At 43.4% G+C, this 16,022-nt stretch overlaps 2 protein-coding genes across 3 annotated transcripts in view; one reads left to right on the forward strand and one right to left on the reverse strand.

The window, feature by feature from the left end:
- The window catches only part of fen1 (flap structure-specific endonuclease 1), a 40,240-nt gene extending 31,717 nt beyond the window's left edge, over positions 1 to 8,523 (reverse strand). Inside the window, exon 1 of the mRNA XM_042068071.1 lies at positions 8,370 to 8,523. The gene's annotated coding sequence lies outside the window, so the exon portion shown is untranslated. The remainder of the gene's footprint in view (positions 1 to 8,369) is intronic.
- On the forward strand, positions 17 to 15,908 carry tm9sf1 (transmembrane 9 superfamily member 1). 2 transcript variants are annotated; one of them, XM_042068040.1, is made up of 9 exons: positions 17 to 500; positions 976 to 1,196; positions 1,324 to 1,455; positions 1,683 to 1,805; positions 2,374 to 2,732; positions 4,061 to 4,215; positions 4,641 to 4,826; positions 11,898 to 12,171; positions 14,604 to 15,908. In XM_042068040.1, the coding sequence occupies exons 2-9, from the start codon at positions 984 to 986 to the stop codon at positions 14,995 to 14,997; spliced, it is 1,836 nt and encodes a 611-aa protein (XP_041923974.1). In that variant the 5' UTR covers positions 17 to 500; positions 976 to 983; the 3' UTR covers positions 14,998 to 15,908. The 2 variants fall into 2 exon arrangements, with proteins under 2 accessions (XP_041923974.1, XP_041923973.1); XM_042068039.1 differs by having other exon boundaries at positions 17 to 444.
- Positions 15,909 to 16,022: the final 114 nt, after the last annotated feature.

Below are 16,022 nucleotides of genomic sequence, written 5' to 3' on the forward strand. Positions count from 1 at the left end.
ATGGTATCCAGAGGGTAGACAACAGCAAACAAGCGGCCACTGTCGGGACAAACTGTAATGTCCACTTTAAAGAGAATATTTCTTTGTGTTAATACATCTAAAAACAAAATCAGTTATTTTGATATTAGCATTATATAAGCAGGTGGAGGTGTGTAGCGCGTTTTGCCCCGCCCACTCCGGAAAAGTAGTCGACATTATTTTGATTTTTAAGGTGACGTGGAGTAGGCTGTTTCACGGCACTCAGCACGGCATCATGTCGTTTTGAACAGCACAATCAATTTAGGGGTCGAATGTAGCCCTCGCACTATTGTTAATTTGAACGTACGTAAGAAGATGTTATGGAATATTTTTATTTGAGTTGGACAGTTTCTCAGAAACACGGATAAGAGAAAGTGACTGTTCCCAGGCCTGGAATCCGAAAAATCCTCCAAGCAGCACCGACAGGTTTGTTAACGTTATCATAGCCTACTGGAGGAAGCTGCGGTAACGTTACAATAAGAGTTAAGTGCCAACACGGAAATTATGTTAAAAACACGGCAGAACTGACATGTTTTGACGACGATATGAGAACATCGGTCGAGTATGCTTATATCTCGCCATTTGGTTTCATCTTGACAACATTTCGCCAGACAGACCAATTAAGTTAGCTTACCAACACAAGTTGCTTACTTGCTAGCTGTCAACCGCCGTTAACTACGGAAATTGCATGCTAAAAACGTCAAAATGTATTTTTTCCGATAACGTTATTATTTATCAAGTGAAGCGAAGGATGTGTTGTCGCACTTTTATGAAATGTTGCTACATCACAGTGCCACCTTGCAAAATTAGCTAGAATTCTAGCTAGCGTGGTTAGCTTGGTTGTTATAGGACATTATAACGTGAAAAAAGTTCGTTTGCATAACTCACATTTTGCTGCTATTAAGTAACGTAAGTGTATGTTTTGACGCAGTGAGGTGAACGTTTTTCATTCACCAGGAGTCGAGATGACGCCAAGGTTGGGTTTATCCAGCCATCAGTACTCCAATGGAGTGAGGAGGTACTGCGTCTTGGCTGTTTGCCTTCTATCTCAAATTGGATGTACGGCAAGCTACAACCAAGGAGATGCAGTCACCCTTTACGTCAACAAAGTTGGTCCTTACCACAATCCCCAGGAGACGTATCACTTCTACACCTTACCTGTCTGTAGGCCAGAACAGGTAAGTCACATGAAGTCTACTAGAAAACAAACATGACACGTGGCCAACAATAAATGTAACTGTAATGTCCATGTCTTTCCATATCTTGAGTTGGTGCGTTGCAGTTTATGACTCTTGTCCTGCTCAGGTGCGCCATAAAGCCTTAAGCCTTGGAGAGGTGTTAGATGGAGATAGAATGGCAGAGTCGCTATACAAAATCCGCTTCAGGGAGAACACAGACAGACAAACACTGTGCCAAATAACCCTCAACGAGAAAGAGGTAAACCAGCAATCTATGCTCACTGTTAAAACAAGAACTTGCTGCTGTTTTGATTATTTTTTTAGTTGTTTGGCCAACAACTGATTAAGAACAGCAGTTTAAGCTGGTTCTTGCATGCACGTGGAACCAAATAAAACTGACTATTTGTGTTTTGGTGGCTGTTGGTTCAGGCTGTTCAGTGACACAGGTTCTTAATGGCTGCACACTGAGCTGTTTTCTGGTCACAGGTGGAGCAGCTGAGAGAGGCTGTGGAGGAGCTGTATTATTTTGAGTTTGTCCTCGATGACATTCCCATCTGGGGCTTTGTGGGCTACATGGAGGAGAGTGGCTTCCTTCCTCACAGCCATAAGGTTTCTAATTTTTTGCCCTATTTTCTCTTTTATCTTTCTGTCTCCTTCTCTCATACACACAGCGCGCGCGCACACACACACACACACACTCTGACACACTCTTATTCTTGAGACATCAGGGACGGTCTTCTGTGTAAAGTAATTTTTGTGTTGCTCACCTTTTCACTCTTGCTTTTCCTTCCTACTCAATAACTGCTCCTCCTCCATCCCAATCACTCCCCTGTCAATTTATTGTTGTTTTATTTTTGTTGTCAGTGTTTGTCCCTTGCTGAATGTGTAGTGTATTTATTTTGTTTATTTTGTATACACTACAGTCTAAGTCTATAGTCTACATGTATTGTCCCTGTATGTTGTTTTTATGTGTGTTACAAGAGTCAGATCATTAACTGAAATGATAGTTGCAGTGTTAGCAGGCACCCAATTAAAATGTATATCTCACACTATTAACACAGCAACTAGTGTCCTTCTCTTTCTAGTGACTGATGGTGTAGTGAACACATTTGCTATGGTATCCTTGTTCTACAAAATCTATTTCAGTTCTCATGGTTCTCAACATTTCCCCTAACAGGTGGGTCTGTGGACTCATCTGGACTTCAACATTGAGTACAATGGCGACTCAGTGATTTTCGCCAATGTGTCGGTGAAGGACGTCAAGCCTGTGCCCCTGGACGAGAGCGGCGGGCTGAGCCCAGGGGGGATGGGGAGCTCGGCTGGCAGCCTGACGGTGACGCACACATACAGCGTGCATTGGTTTGAGAGCCCACTGCCGTACGTGCGGCGGGCAGAGCGCCTGCGCGACTACTCCTTCTTCCCCAAGACGCTGGAGATCCACTGGCTGTCCATCATCAACTCGCTGGTGCTGGTGGTACTTCTGCTGGGCTTCGTCATCATCATCCTCATGCGCGTGCTCAAGAACGACTTTGCCAGGTAAGCAGAGAGCCTATGGGTGTGTTCGAAACGGGTAAAGTTGCTGCCTTTTAAGATATCTAACTGGGGAGCAAGGCAGCAAGTGCGGTTCGAAACCGAAAAAACAAATTCTGCTGCCTTTTAAGATATCTTAGAATTCCCAAATAACGGTCATTTTTGGAGGCAGCATCGATGCACACTTCATGCTCCCTCCTACCCATAATCCCTTGCGGCAACGTCTGAAACAGCTGTGAAAGGTAAACAAACATGGCGGATGACATCGGTAATGGCTGCTGAATCTGTTTAAAATGTAATTTGTGTGACCTTATTTTGCTTAGATTAGAGATGAGAAATAAACAATTTACTATCTGATTATGCCATTGTTGTAACCATTAATAGCGTCTGGTCTGATATATCTGCCGGCCGTAAAACTAATTTATACCGTTAGCCTGCTAGCTTACGTAAGCTAATTTAGTTTAACGTCAGGACTTTGCTGACGTCATACCGTAGTGTTACCCAAAGATTCTAGAGTGCTACGCTCATTTTTAAAAGATGCATTTAATCCAAAGTCATGTCTAGTGAGACAGCTCTCTATGTAGGGAGGGAGGCAGTAGCCCATGGTTAGAGTAGAGAGTACAAGTGATGTCATAATAGTAATCACATCAGTTATCCTGTCCTATCCTTTAAGTTATCAGACTGCAGAAGGCAAGCACAAATATACAGTATTAAATCCAGGTGTATCGAACATACACAAGTGATCAAATATGCATATTTGTTAATTGTCTTGGAGTAGAGCAGGGCTAGGATGAAACTGGGGGAGGATGAATCTGAGGAGGACTGAGAAAATATGAGAAGAAATGGGAGGAGGTAGGAGTAGAGGACTCTGTGTGTGCATGTGCCTTCCCTGTGTGTATATTTTAGGCAGCAGAACTAGTGTGAGAACAAGTGACTGAGTTTAATTTGAAACCCTGGACATGTGCTGTGTGTGTGTGTGTGTGTGTGTGTTTGTGCCAACAGTTATGTGGTACTTCCTTCTTAGTTTGCATTTTACAAAAGTTTTTTCAGGCTTAATGCCTCTGTCCAGCCATCTGTCATACAGATGAATAAGGATGTAGAACCAATACAACAAGGTCACAGGCTTAACTCCTGCTTATCAGATAAAGTGACTTTTGACCTGATGCTACCCCTATGCTGTCAGGAATATAAATATGACCGCAGACCGAGATGTGTGATAGCACTGCTGATACTTTATATTGTCATAAATATGACAGCATACCCCTATGCACAGGCACATTTTAAGATTTAATCAACTGTCATTTATGAACAGCTCTGGTTCCCTCTATCAACAGGTATAACGTGGAGGAAGATGGTGGTTGCGATGATCTGGACCAAGGGGACAACGGATGGAAAATTATCCACACAGACGTCTTCCGCTTTCCTCCTTACAAAAGTCTGTTGTGTGCCGTGCTGGGTGTCGGAGCACAGTTTCTTACTCTTGCAACAGGTAACTAACAGGTCACTATAAGCTTAAAAGAGGAATTGTGTAAACAATCAGGATAAAAAAAATATATATTTCTATTCATTTGAATAATTTAACAAACAGGTTTTGGTCAGGTTAGGTCTGCTCTGCATTGTATCTTAAATGTTATTCTATAGCTGTAGCTTTGTAGCTTAAATGTTAAATTGCTTAATTGTTAATAGTGTATATGTTATTCTATTGCTTTAGCTGTAGCTCTGTAGCTTAGTTGTTAATATGCTTAAATGTTAATAGCTTAAATGTTGCTCTAAGTCGCTTTGGATATGCGTCTGCCAAATTAATAAATGTAAATGTAAATGGTCACTACTCGAGGAGTTCTGTAGCTTCATCAAACGTGGTTCAGCCTAACCCCCACTTCTCATCCCCCTTGGTAATCACTCCCCTCTCTGTAGGAATCATCATCATGGCGTTGCTGGGCATGTTTAACATCCATCGCCATGGCGCCATTAACTCTGCTGCTATTGTGCTGTACGCTCTGACAAGCTGCGTGTCGGGCTACTGCTCCTGCAGCTTCTACACGCAGATCCATGGCCAGCGCTGGGTCTGGAACATCATCCTCACCTCCAGTCTCTTCTCAGGTACCACACCAGCACACTCTGTCCCAAGTCCACTGACTCTGTATGACGCTAGCATACTTACTGTGTACCACACCAGCACACTGACTCTGTACGACGCTAGCATACTTACTATGTACAACACCAGCACACTGACTCTGTATGACCCTAGCATACTTATTGTGTACAACACCAGCACACTGACTGTATACACCACTAACATACTTACTGTGTACAACACTAGCCCACTGACTGTGTACAACACTAGCACACTGACACCGCCCCACCGACTGTATACTTGAACTGAGGGTGTAAAAGCTGAGAAGTAGAACCTTGTCTAGGAAGAGTGCTTGTCATATTGATGCAGTTCATGAAAGGTTATAGCCATAGATATATATGGTTATAGCTCTTGATTTTTTATTTTTTTTGCCAACCAGAACCAATTTAATCTGACCTTTTCAGACTGTACATCAGAATAAAGTACATCAAGTTGACATTCTTTTGCTAAGTTGTTACCCCTCTGGTACAATGGCGACAAGCTTTTGTTGTTTTTTGTTCCACATGTACATAACTGCCATATTCTCGATGACCGTATGACTCTCCTAGACATCAGAAACAGTGTAACAGTCAATATTAATGTAACGGGATTACCTATGGAAATTGTTCGCAACTCCACAAGCGGATCGGACATCAGGCCTTCTCATCGGAGGAGGAGAGGGAGATGAGGCGGCGTTTTGGCCAGAATACGATAGCGTCCAACCTGGCCATCCCTACTCTATTGCTGGCTAATCTGCAGGCCATGGAAAACAAACTGGATGAGCTCCACTGTCGCATCGGCTCATGCAGGGACTTGCGAGAGTGCAGTGTACTCTTTTCCACCGAGACCTGGCTTAGAGCCATACAACCTGGCGGATTCTCTGCTACAGCGGCACTTGATGAACTGTATGGTGCCATCTGCAAACGAAAGTCAGGTACCAGGAAGCAGTCCCTATCATAACGGGTGACTTCAACCTGAAAAAAGTCCTTCCCAAATACTACCAGCATGTTACCTGTCCCACCAGGGGTGATCGGACTCTTGACCACTGGTACATCCCACTGAAAGGCTCATACAAGTCTGTACCACGCCCACACTTTTGTAAATTGGACCATTCGTCAGTGCTCGTGCTGCCGGCCTACAAACCAAAGTTAAAGTGTGAGCAACCAGCAGTGAGAGAAGTGCAATGCTGGTCAGCAGAACACGAGTCTGAACTTCAGGACTGCTTTGAAACAACGGATTGGTCTGTGTTCAAAAACTCCTGCGGACCTGGACGAATACGCCGACTCGGTGTCAGATTATATCAGGTTCTGCATGGACTCGTGTGTGCCTTCCCGAACAGTCCGAACGTTTCCCAACCAGGGGGGCGTTTCCCAAAACCATAGTTGCTAACCTGTTGGCAACTTAGTTGGCAACTTAACTTGGCAATGGGAAATTGCATTGCAAGCAACAAAGTTGCTAACTTAGTTGGTTGCAATGAAAACGCCCCCCAGAAGCCCTGGGTTAACAACGCTGTTCGCCTGAGCCTGAGGGAGAGGACTGCGGCTTTCTCAATGTACGGATCTCAAGGTACGCGCTACAAAGGAAAATAAAAGAGGCTAAAAAACAGTATGGGAATAAGTTGGAGAATGACTTCAGCGACTGTGACCCCCGTCGTCTGTGGAAGGGACTGCAGGCGATCACGGACTATAAACAGACATCACCTCTGCTTACGGACATCCCTGCCTCACTTCCGGAAGAGCTAAATACATTTTATGCTCGTTTTGAGTCTCACAACTCTATTCTGGTGGACGAAGGTGCGTTTCCAGCGGGAGGTGACCTTTAACAGGTGTCGAGCTGAGGTGAGCAAAACTTTTCAACGTGTTAATGTTCGCAAAGCTGCCGACCCTGATGAAGTCTACACTGACATCTTCAACTTGTCCCTTTCACGGTGCACGGTGTTTCAAAGGAACAACAATAGTACCAGTTCCCAAGAAAAGTTCTGTTTCTTGCCTGAATGACTACCAGCCCATCGCCCTGACATCCGTGGTAATGAAGTGCCTGGAGAGACTGGTTGCAGCTTACATCAACACACACCTCCCTGCTTTCCTGGATCAACTCCAGTTTGCATACAAACACAACAGGTCTGTGGATGATGCTATCTCAATTGCCTTGCATACTGCCCTAGCTCACCTGGACAAAAATAACACCTATGTCTAGATGCTGTTCATTAATTGATTACAGCTCTGCCTTTAACACTGTTGTACCATCTAAACTGGTGTTAAAGCACAGAGACCTGGTACTGAGCAACCCAATATTTAGTTGGGTGCTGGACTTCTTGACCAACAGGCCCCAGTTAGTTAAAATAGGCATAAGGAAATCATCCAAGCTGATGCTCAACACTGGCATCCCACAAGGCTGTTGTCTCAGGCATGAAAACAACAGCATCATCAAATTTGCAGATGACACTACAGTAGTGTTGTCACGATACCAAAATTATGACTTCGATACGATACCTGCCATAAATATCACGATGCTCGATACTGAACCAATACTACGGCGAAATCCTAAGATATCTGGAAAAGAAAGGACTCATACCTCCTCCAAGTGTATTGAGTCATTTGTGTTGAATTCGGTGCACTTTTGTAGTGTGCAGGTCAATTCTGGGTTCTAAACTTCCTACATAATTATTATTTTTATAGTCAGTAAAATAGTAGGCCTACTTTGTGTGATTAAGTCCTTTATTTTTTGTTATAGTTAATTTACATTGTGTTGTGTTTTGCCAATAAAGTAGCTTTAAATAGCCAAACTAGGCTAGATCAAGGTCAGTGTTGAAATTACTGCATGCAAATCACTGAATGCTATGCAGAGGGGCCTAATCTTTAGGCCATCTGATGTACAGTATAGGCTTCCCTAGGCCTTCCCGTGTTCATGGGATTTCTTTGACAGTTGCAAAGGGAAAAATGTGAGGATAGTCTTCTTTGCGGCCAGTGTACAAGTACGACGTTCCAACCACTCAGGTCTTCGTCAGATAGGCCTACACCATTACCTGTTGCAATATGTCTGTGTGCATTCCTACATTAGCCTACGTCTATTTCTTTGATAACATGATTTGCTACAACGTAACAATAAGCCGCTATTATTATTAGGACTCAACACGCTTTGGTGGTATTATATGCTGTGGGCTTTAATTAGCGCATTTCGGGTAGCCTATCCTACATCTGGGCAATACTTATTGAACAAATTGCAGTCTACATGCCATGACAAATATTACCAGTAGTACTGACCGAACATGAAATAGATTGTTTACAAGTTATGGTAATGTTATTCTGGCGTAAACATTGCGCTTTCATCACGTTAGCACCCTATGATTACAGCTCGTTATGTCTCGTCAAAATGATTACAGCTCGTTATGTCTCGTCAAAATTCATTGATGAAGGAAGGTTCGCTTTATCCCAGAGAACCTTACTCGTTTCGTTTAGGCTAGACTAAAACAGAAGAGAAGAACTTGGCACTAACCATGTAGTCGTGTTTTCTATAGCATATTCGTTTACCTGCCGTTCTTTGAACAAAAATGTTGGGATATGTCTGCGAGGTGTTTAGCCAAGTTCCATGCAGATCACCGACTCCCTTTCACGGTCCCTTCACTCCATCTGTATCCTCAATAGGGAACCGAAACACGGTTCTAATATGGCACTGGTGCCAACGCAAACGGTAGTAACTACATCGAATAATAACGTGGATTTCGGTGCCACTTAAATCTGACGTTTTTTTTATTATTTTTTATATGAGGCATCATATAAAAGTTCTAACGCCAGTTCTAACGTTCTACTCTGATAGCAACACATCCAGATACAGTTAGCTAACAAAAACACTGTATAAGCCAGGGTTCCTACTAGGGCTGGGCGATAAAACGATAGCGATATGTATCGCAATAAACATGTAATCGATATCAATAAAAAATATGTTCAATAGAACATTTGATAATTAAAAGCAACACACACCTCCCGCCTTACGTTGTCCATAGAAGTAGGCCAACCTCAACACAGACTCTCAATGAGTCCTTGCCCCGCGCTCTCTCTCTCTCTCTCTCTCTCCCCCTCTCCCTCTCCCTCTCAACAGGCGCATCTCTCCCCAGCATGTCCAAACATTCACAATCGTGCAAGATGACTGACTAAATTGCTATTAAATCCGGTTAGCATCATTAGCACGCTGCACAAATTTGTTCAAAACGGTTGCATTCAAATTGACTGCTAAGTTCTAATCATCTCAATCCAGATGCCAATGGAAAAGTATTTTCCAAGACTCAAACGGGCCTATCCCAAGGAGAAAAAGTATTCATTTGAAACTTAAACACACGTGGGGAAACTGAACAGTCTAACCAGACTATGATAAACTAGCAAATTAAGCTACTTTGTTTACAATATTTCCAGGCTTCAACCAGTGCTGCTTTTAATTCAGATGTGTTTTTCATGATTGTGTTGACATTTCTTTTCCCTGTTTGCTTTGATAACTAAGGTGATTAAAATCAGAGGAAGGTTAAGTTTAAAAATAATAAGTGTTTAAGTTGAACTTTTTTTTTTTCCTTCTGGTCCTTATCTGAAATAGATTTTAAAAAATAAATAATTATCGATATCGACTGATATGACTTATATCGTGATACAGTTTTCAGCCATATCGCCCAGCCCTAGTTCCTACGCAGTATGGAAAACCTGGAAAAGTATGGAATTTGATTTTAGTAATTTCCAGGTCTGGATAAGGATGGAAAAAAGAAACAAGGGTATGGAGAAATATTTGTGTTTCCAGACTATTGCATCTACAGGACTAATCACTTCACTCAGGTCATAATGAACCATTCCTACTGTTGTGTAGCTTAACTGTCAGTCCACATCGTCAACATACAATTGAAAGGGGTTCCTTAGAAAAAAAATTCTCCCACAAGGGGACCCTGGAACCAAAACCAAATTGAGAACCCCTGCTCTACGTGCCCTATACCATTGTGCACTGGTATGTTTGCATAGCTCTGCTATTTTCGGCTAAAACACTGGTAGACTTTTTTAATTTTGTAAAAGATACCAAGACATGGATACTGCATTATCTGATAAACTGTTATTGCAAACAAATAATATTGTTTATGGTGATTTCTGAGGCCTCTGCCAGCAGTGCACTAGCCTCCAACATATGTAGGCTATGCTGTATCTACAGAGAACTAAAAGTGTGAGTGCACCTTCCAACACAGCACTTCCCCCAACAAAAAGTATCCAAGGGCTACCAAGTTAATAATAAACATTGACAATGCTAGTAGAACACTCCATTGACAATGTCTAGAATATGGTCAGAAAAATGTACCATGGCCCCAGCCGTGGCGCAACTGGCTGGGGCACCTGCACCGTACGCCAGCGACCCGGGTTCGATTCCCGCCCCGTGGTCCTTTCCGGATCCCACCCCGATTCTCTCTCCCACTCACTTCATGTCACTATCCTGTAGCATTAAAGGCATAAAAGCCCCAAAAATATATACTTTAAAAAAAAAATGTACCGAGAAGTTTGAAAATTTGAGTATGGAAAAAGTATGGAATTTTGAAATGGAAAATGTGTAGGAACTCTGATAAGCATAAGCTTAGGGGTTCATCACCAGGCTAGTGAACAGTATTTGACAGCTTGCATGAGCCTATGCCAAGTAAAGTAGGCCTAGCTTACTTTAAAGCATATATAGCATGTAGCATCACAATTAATATGAAGATCATGCCAAAAGTTAGCCTGGAAATCTAGACGCACCCTAGCGGCAGCAAATGTAATTTGCTGCCCGGCCTAGTCTAGCAACTCTCCGTTGGCTTGCGAGCTGGAAAAATTAAACTTCGATAGGGCCAATCACATCGTGTATAGAGACGTGAGGCGGGCTTAACAGAATGATTGATGGCAGAGTTGCAACGGTTCGGTTTGAATTCCCTGCTACTTAAAAAACAAAGATGATGGATGTTGCTGTTGGCATACAACGTGACACAAGTTAAGCTTTTTTTAAGTTGGCAAAAGTTTGAACTAGCCAACTAGCTCCACTGGTGGGAAAACGCATGGGATTCATGAGTTGTCCTATTGCGTGCAGATGGAATTGGCCAAACCGGAAAGACAACCGATTATCCCGCTCCTCGGACTGAGCACCGCCAACGGTGAGTCCCCAGACCCTACATTTTAATGTGGGTCTGGCTCGCCAGGCAATCAATAAAAAAAAAAGCAATTCATGCTTTAGATCATTTTATTGTAAAAACAAAGTACCGGTTAAGGCACCGTTTTTTCACCGCCACTATTTTAAAGGTATCAATTTAGCACCGGTATCGGATAAAACCCAAACGATACCCAACTCTAATCCTCAAGAAGGCACAGCAGAGACTGTTCTTTCTGAGGCGGCTAAAGAGCTTTGGGGGGGAACAAAAACCCTGGTGAACTTTTTATCGCTGCACTATTAAAAGCGTCCTGACTGGATGCATCACAGTGTGGATGAGAGCTGACCCTATCATCAAGGATGCTAGCAATCCAGCTCACTCCCTCTTCTCTCTGCTTCCCTCTGGCAGTTTTTTTCCCACAAGCTGTCAGAATCCTAAATGTCCCATGTCCATGAGATTTTATTTATGCTTTGCATGCAAGTATAGTGGTTGTGTATGTGTGTGCATATGTGTGTGTGTGGGGGGGGTGTATATATATTTATGGCCGTATAATGGTGTTGATAGTTTGGCTATGTGTGGTACTGCACAGTCCTTCTTCATCTCCCTTTATTTAAGGTCCCCCCTACTGTCCTCCTGTGTTTATTTACCCCTCCTTGTACTAATGCAACTGTGGCACAAGAATTTTGCTATACTGCAAAGTATATCTGACAATAAAACTTGAAACTTGAAAATACTTGTCAGCGTATTTTTAGAAGCACTAAAGACCAAATTGAGTTTGTTATTTAAAAATAAATTATAGGGAGAGTGGAAATGTGGTAATTCTTTTGAAACCCACAGCCCTCACACACGCCTTTCCTTTGTCTTTCTCTTCCTTTCTTTCTTTTCTTTCTCTCACCCACTTTCTCCTCATCTTTTGTCTCAGCTCCTCTCTTCATCACGTGGAGCGTGGTGAACTCGGTCCACTGGTGGAGCGGCTCCACCCAGGCCCTGCCCGCCTCCACCGTGCTGCTGTTGCTAGGCGCCTGGATGCTCGTGGGCTTCCCCCTCACTGTCATCGGTGGCATCGTGGGCAAGAACCGGGCGGGCAGCTTCCAGGCGCCGTGCCGCACGCGCAACATCCCCCGGCAGATCCCCCAGCAGCCCTGGTACAAGCACACTGCCGTGCACATGGCCATCGGAGGCTTCCTCCCTTTCAGGTGAGTCACAAGAAGTCCCTTAGAACAGTCCGACATGTTTGTGTCAAGCTCTGCAAGATTCTTCAAGACTTGAAGATCTGGGATAGATTTAAGCAATAAGCTCCGAGAGGCCGTAGGTTACACTGATTCTACAACAGCTAAAGGGCGTTGTTAGGCACGACGCGCTAGCGGAGTGCCCAAAACCCCCCTTCGCTGTTGTAACGGACTTGAGTGGCTTATTGCTTTTCTAAAACTGTTATAAATGCCTGGCCAAGTTTCATAAAGTAAAGCCACAGCAACTAGAAATATAACGAGTTATTCCTAGATAATCATTCTTCCGCCAATAAATATATTTCCTCTATCTGAATGGTTGCCAAGCAACGTCGAGATGCAGCTACTTTAACTTTTGTACCAAGTTATGGTAGCGTAGTAATATAGAACGCAATGCGGTCAAGGTGTATGTTTATTCTGCATTTTACAACGGCATCAAACGCGATTCAGCCAATCACAATCAAGGACCGGAACTATCAGTTTTAGAATGATACTTAATTCATCCCGACAGAAATTTAGCACTGCCAAAATGTTTTGAAGACACTATCTAATCCTGACCATGAACTTCTGGTTCCTGACCCTGTACTATTTTCTGAGGTTAAGAGTTAAATGGGATACATGCAAATGTCATTGTGGAGGATGTTTGTACATGTGCTGTTAGAAGTGCCTCTCTGGTTTATCTGGTTCAGCCAGATTGGTGTGTCGACAGACAGCATGACCGGTTGAGAGACCTGGAGTTTAAATTGAGATTCCTCTTCCTTCCTTATTAACAGCTATCGAATGGAACAGATGCCATTTACAGTCTGGTTATTCTGCATGCCTTTGTCAAGTAACCCCATGCTTTGAGAGCTGAGTGTGAACTTTTGTCTCATAGACCATCTCAGCTTGTCCCCTGCACTCTGAAATCCGGCGCTAGTTAGCCGATGCTACCAACAGGCTTTCAATGTGAGTGCCTCGGGCATTGGGCTAGCCATGCAAATATATCACTATTTTACCCCATTTACGATTATCAATGTAGCCCCTCACTTCATTGGTAGACTTCCGAGAGCCGAGACATTGAGAACTTTGAAAAAGCACTGGCAGTTTATTTACAAGACGATTTATACAGACAGTACCTTCACAAAGTTTTCCTTGAAACCTTGCGTGTCACGGGAAGTTGATTGACGACAAAGAGTGAAACTACAGCTGATACGTGATATGAACCATCTTGTCTTCATCTTATCCTCCATTATGTCAGCTGAAGCTGCAGTCCGTAGGCTATATGCACATGTATCGGTCTTCCGTCAACATTACTAATGTGAGTATTCACGTATCAGTTGTAGTTTCTCGTCAATCAACTTCCTGTGACACGCAAGTGCCCAGAAAACTTTGTGAAGGTACTGTCTGTATAAATCGTCTTGTAAATAAATTACCAGTGTTTTTTCAAAGTTCTCAATGTCTCGTTTTAATTTTTTTGTGTCAACCGTTCCCGGGACACTGAAAGACTAAGCTGCATGAAACTTGGTGGACATGTAGCCCCACAAGGATGACTGAACCATTGATTTTTATTTTGATCAGTCGCCCAGAGTTTTGTGGAATTCCATTCATGGGGGGCAATACAATAAATTAATTTATGTGTACATTTAGTGACTACACAAATTGGCCTGCAGATGGTGGTGTTGAGCGAAGGGTTGCTGGATGAAGTTGAAATGTACATGCACACACAGGCATATACAAGCATGCATGCATGCACGCACACACACACAGGCACATAAACATAACACACAGACACATAAACACACACACACACACACACACACACACACACAGGGCTGGGACGGTAACCGCATTACCGCAACACTGCGGTCACGTGAGATATCTTCCTGTTAGGAAATCGTAGAAGACCTAAAAAGAGATAAAAAAAAATACGGCTTAAAGAGTTGGATGCAATAGTTAAATGAACTCTTAACTTTTCAGCACTTCAGAGGTGTTAACAAAATGCGGCGCATATCCACTTGCTGGTTACAATGTTGTAGAAAATATAAAAAGAGTAAATCCACAAATGGAGGAAAAGAAAATACAATAAAAATAGTAAATCCACAACTGGAGAAAAAGAGAATATAAGGAAAAAAGTGGCCTACTGGTAAATGTGCAGGACATTTAGGTTCTGCTGTAGACCCTCTTCTGTTGGAGACAGCAGAACCAAGTCATCCGGAAAAAGAAGAAATTTGATTTCGGAGACATTTAATAGGAGGCCAGGAGCTGCTGACTGCTCGAGTCTTTTTGCCAATTCATTAATATATATATATTGAAGAGGGTCGGTGATGGAGGACAGCCCTGTCTCACACCCTGTTCTTGAGTGAAGAATTCTGTTTTTGTTTCCAATTCTCTCTCTCTTTCTCTCTCTCTCTCCCCCCCCCCAGTGCCATCTCGGTGGAGCTATACTACATCTTTGCCACAGTGTGGGGCCGTGAGCACTACACACTGTACGGCATCCTGCTCTGCGTCTTCGCCATCCTGCTCTCGGTAGGCGCCTGCATCTCGGTGGCGCTCACCTATTTCCTGCTGTCGGGCGAGGACTACCGCTGGTGGTGGCGCAGCGTGCTCAGCACGGGCTCCACGGGCATCTTCATCTTCGTCTACTCCGTCTTCTATTACCGCAACCGCTCGAGCATGAGCGGCGCCGTGCAGAGCGTGGAGTTCTTCGGCTACTCGCTGCTGACTGCGCTCGTCTTCTCGCTCATGCTTGGCACAGTCTCCTTCTGGGCCTCGCTGACCTTCATACGCTATATCTACCGGAGCCTTAAGATGGACTGAGGATTTAGGGTTTGCGCCTACGGGCAATTCTAGGGCATGGCTAAACACACACACACACACACACACACACACACACACACACACACACACAGTCAACGTACACACACGCCTCTTAAATATTCAAATGATCCAAGTCCCACCTTCCCCAAGGTCCCCCATGTTAAGCAGGTTGGCATAGGGAAGTATTGAGTGTGGACGCTTACAGGAGTATTCTGTGCGGGCAGGCTTCGCCAAACTCCAGCTGATTGTTGAGTTATGCCTGAGCTGTTTTTTTTTTTTTTCCTTTTTGAGTTTTTAAGACTTTGGTAGATGCTGTCACAGCAGGCGTCCATGAGTTACTCTCTCTAAGGATTTTTTGTTGAAAGAAGGGAAGGGGGAAAAAAATAACTGGTTGGGGGAATACTGCAGAACTGACTTACATATAGAGCCCAATAAAAAACTCAAGTCATTTGTAGTTCAGTAACTTTAGAAAAATGAAGAAAAAAATAAATAAAACCACAGGTGTCTTTGATGGCTGCCATGGAGCAAGCGGTACTCCAGGAGAGCAGAGAAAAACGTGAAGCTGAGGCCTTCATTCTTACAAAGGTGAACAGGGGAACCATGCAACTGGACCAATCAGAGTTCAAAAGGGAGGAAGACTGTTTGGTAGGTGTATGGAGTGAAGGCTGTGGTGCTCTGTCAGGGGAATGCAGCCTCGGTGCAAAAGAGTGTATGAAAGTGCAATATCCATATGTGTGGATGGGTGTGGTTGTGTTTGAAGTAGACATGTTGAGCGCACACACACACACACGTGTCAGATGTGTCGGGTTAAGGGAGCAATATCATGTACTATAGTCACCATCAACTGTGATAAATTAAGTTGTAAATATACAATGTTTTCAATAAAAATCACATCTTTTTATTACAAATCACCAAAGCAATCAGTTACCTTCTCATATTACATATTTTCATGACATTGTTTGATCAGGTCATTCAATAGAAAAATGTAGGCCTACAAAAGACGTGCAGAAAACTTGATGCAATGT

Source organism: Alosa sapidissima, chromosome 17 (genome assembly GCF_018492685.1).
Source record: "Alosa sapidissima isolate fAloSap1 chromosome 17, fAloSap1.pri, whole genome shotgun sequence".
NCBI classification, from domain to species: domain Eukaryota; kingdom Metazoa; phylum Chordata; class Actinopteri; order Clupeiformes; family Clupeidae; genus Alosa; species Alosa sapidissima.

What these genes read in the sequence shown, in the direction of transcription:
- tm9sf1 (XM_042068040.1), top strand. Translation starts at nt 984, where the DNA reads ATGACGCCAAGGTTGGGTTTATCCAGCCATCAGTACTCCAATGGAGTG. An exon ending in CTGTCTGTAGGCCAGAACAG is followed by an intron (nt 1,197 to 1,323) that starts GTAAGTCACATG and finishes TGTCCTGCTCAG; the next exon opens with GTGCGCCATAAAGCCTTAAG. An exon ending in CACCTCCAGTCTCTTCTCAG is followed by an intron (nt 4,827 to 11,897) that starts GTACCACACCAG and finishes CTTTTGTCTCAG; the next exon opens with CTCCTCTCTTCATCACGTGG.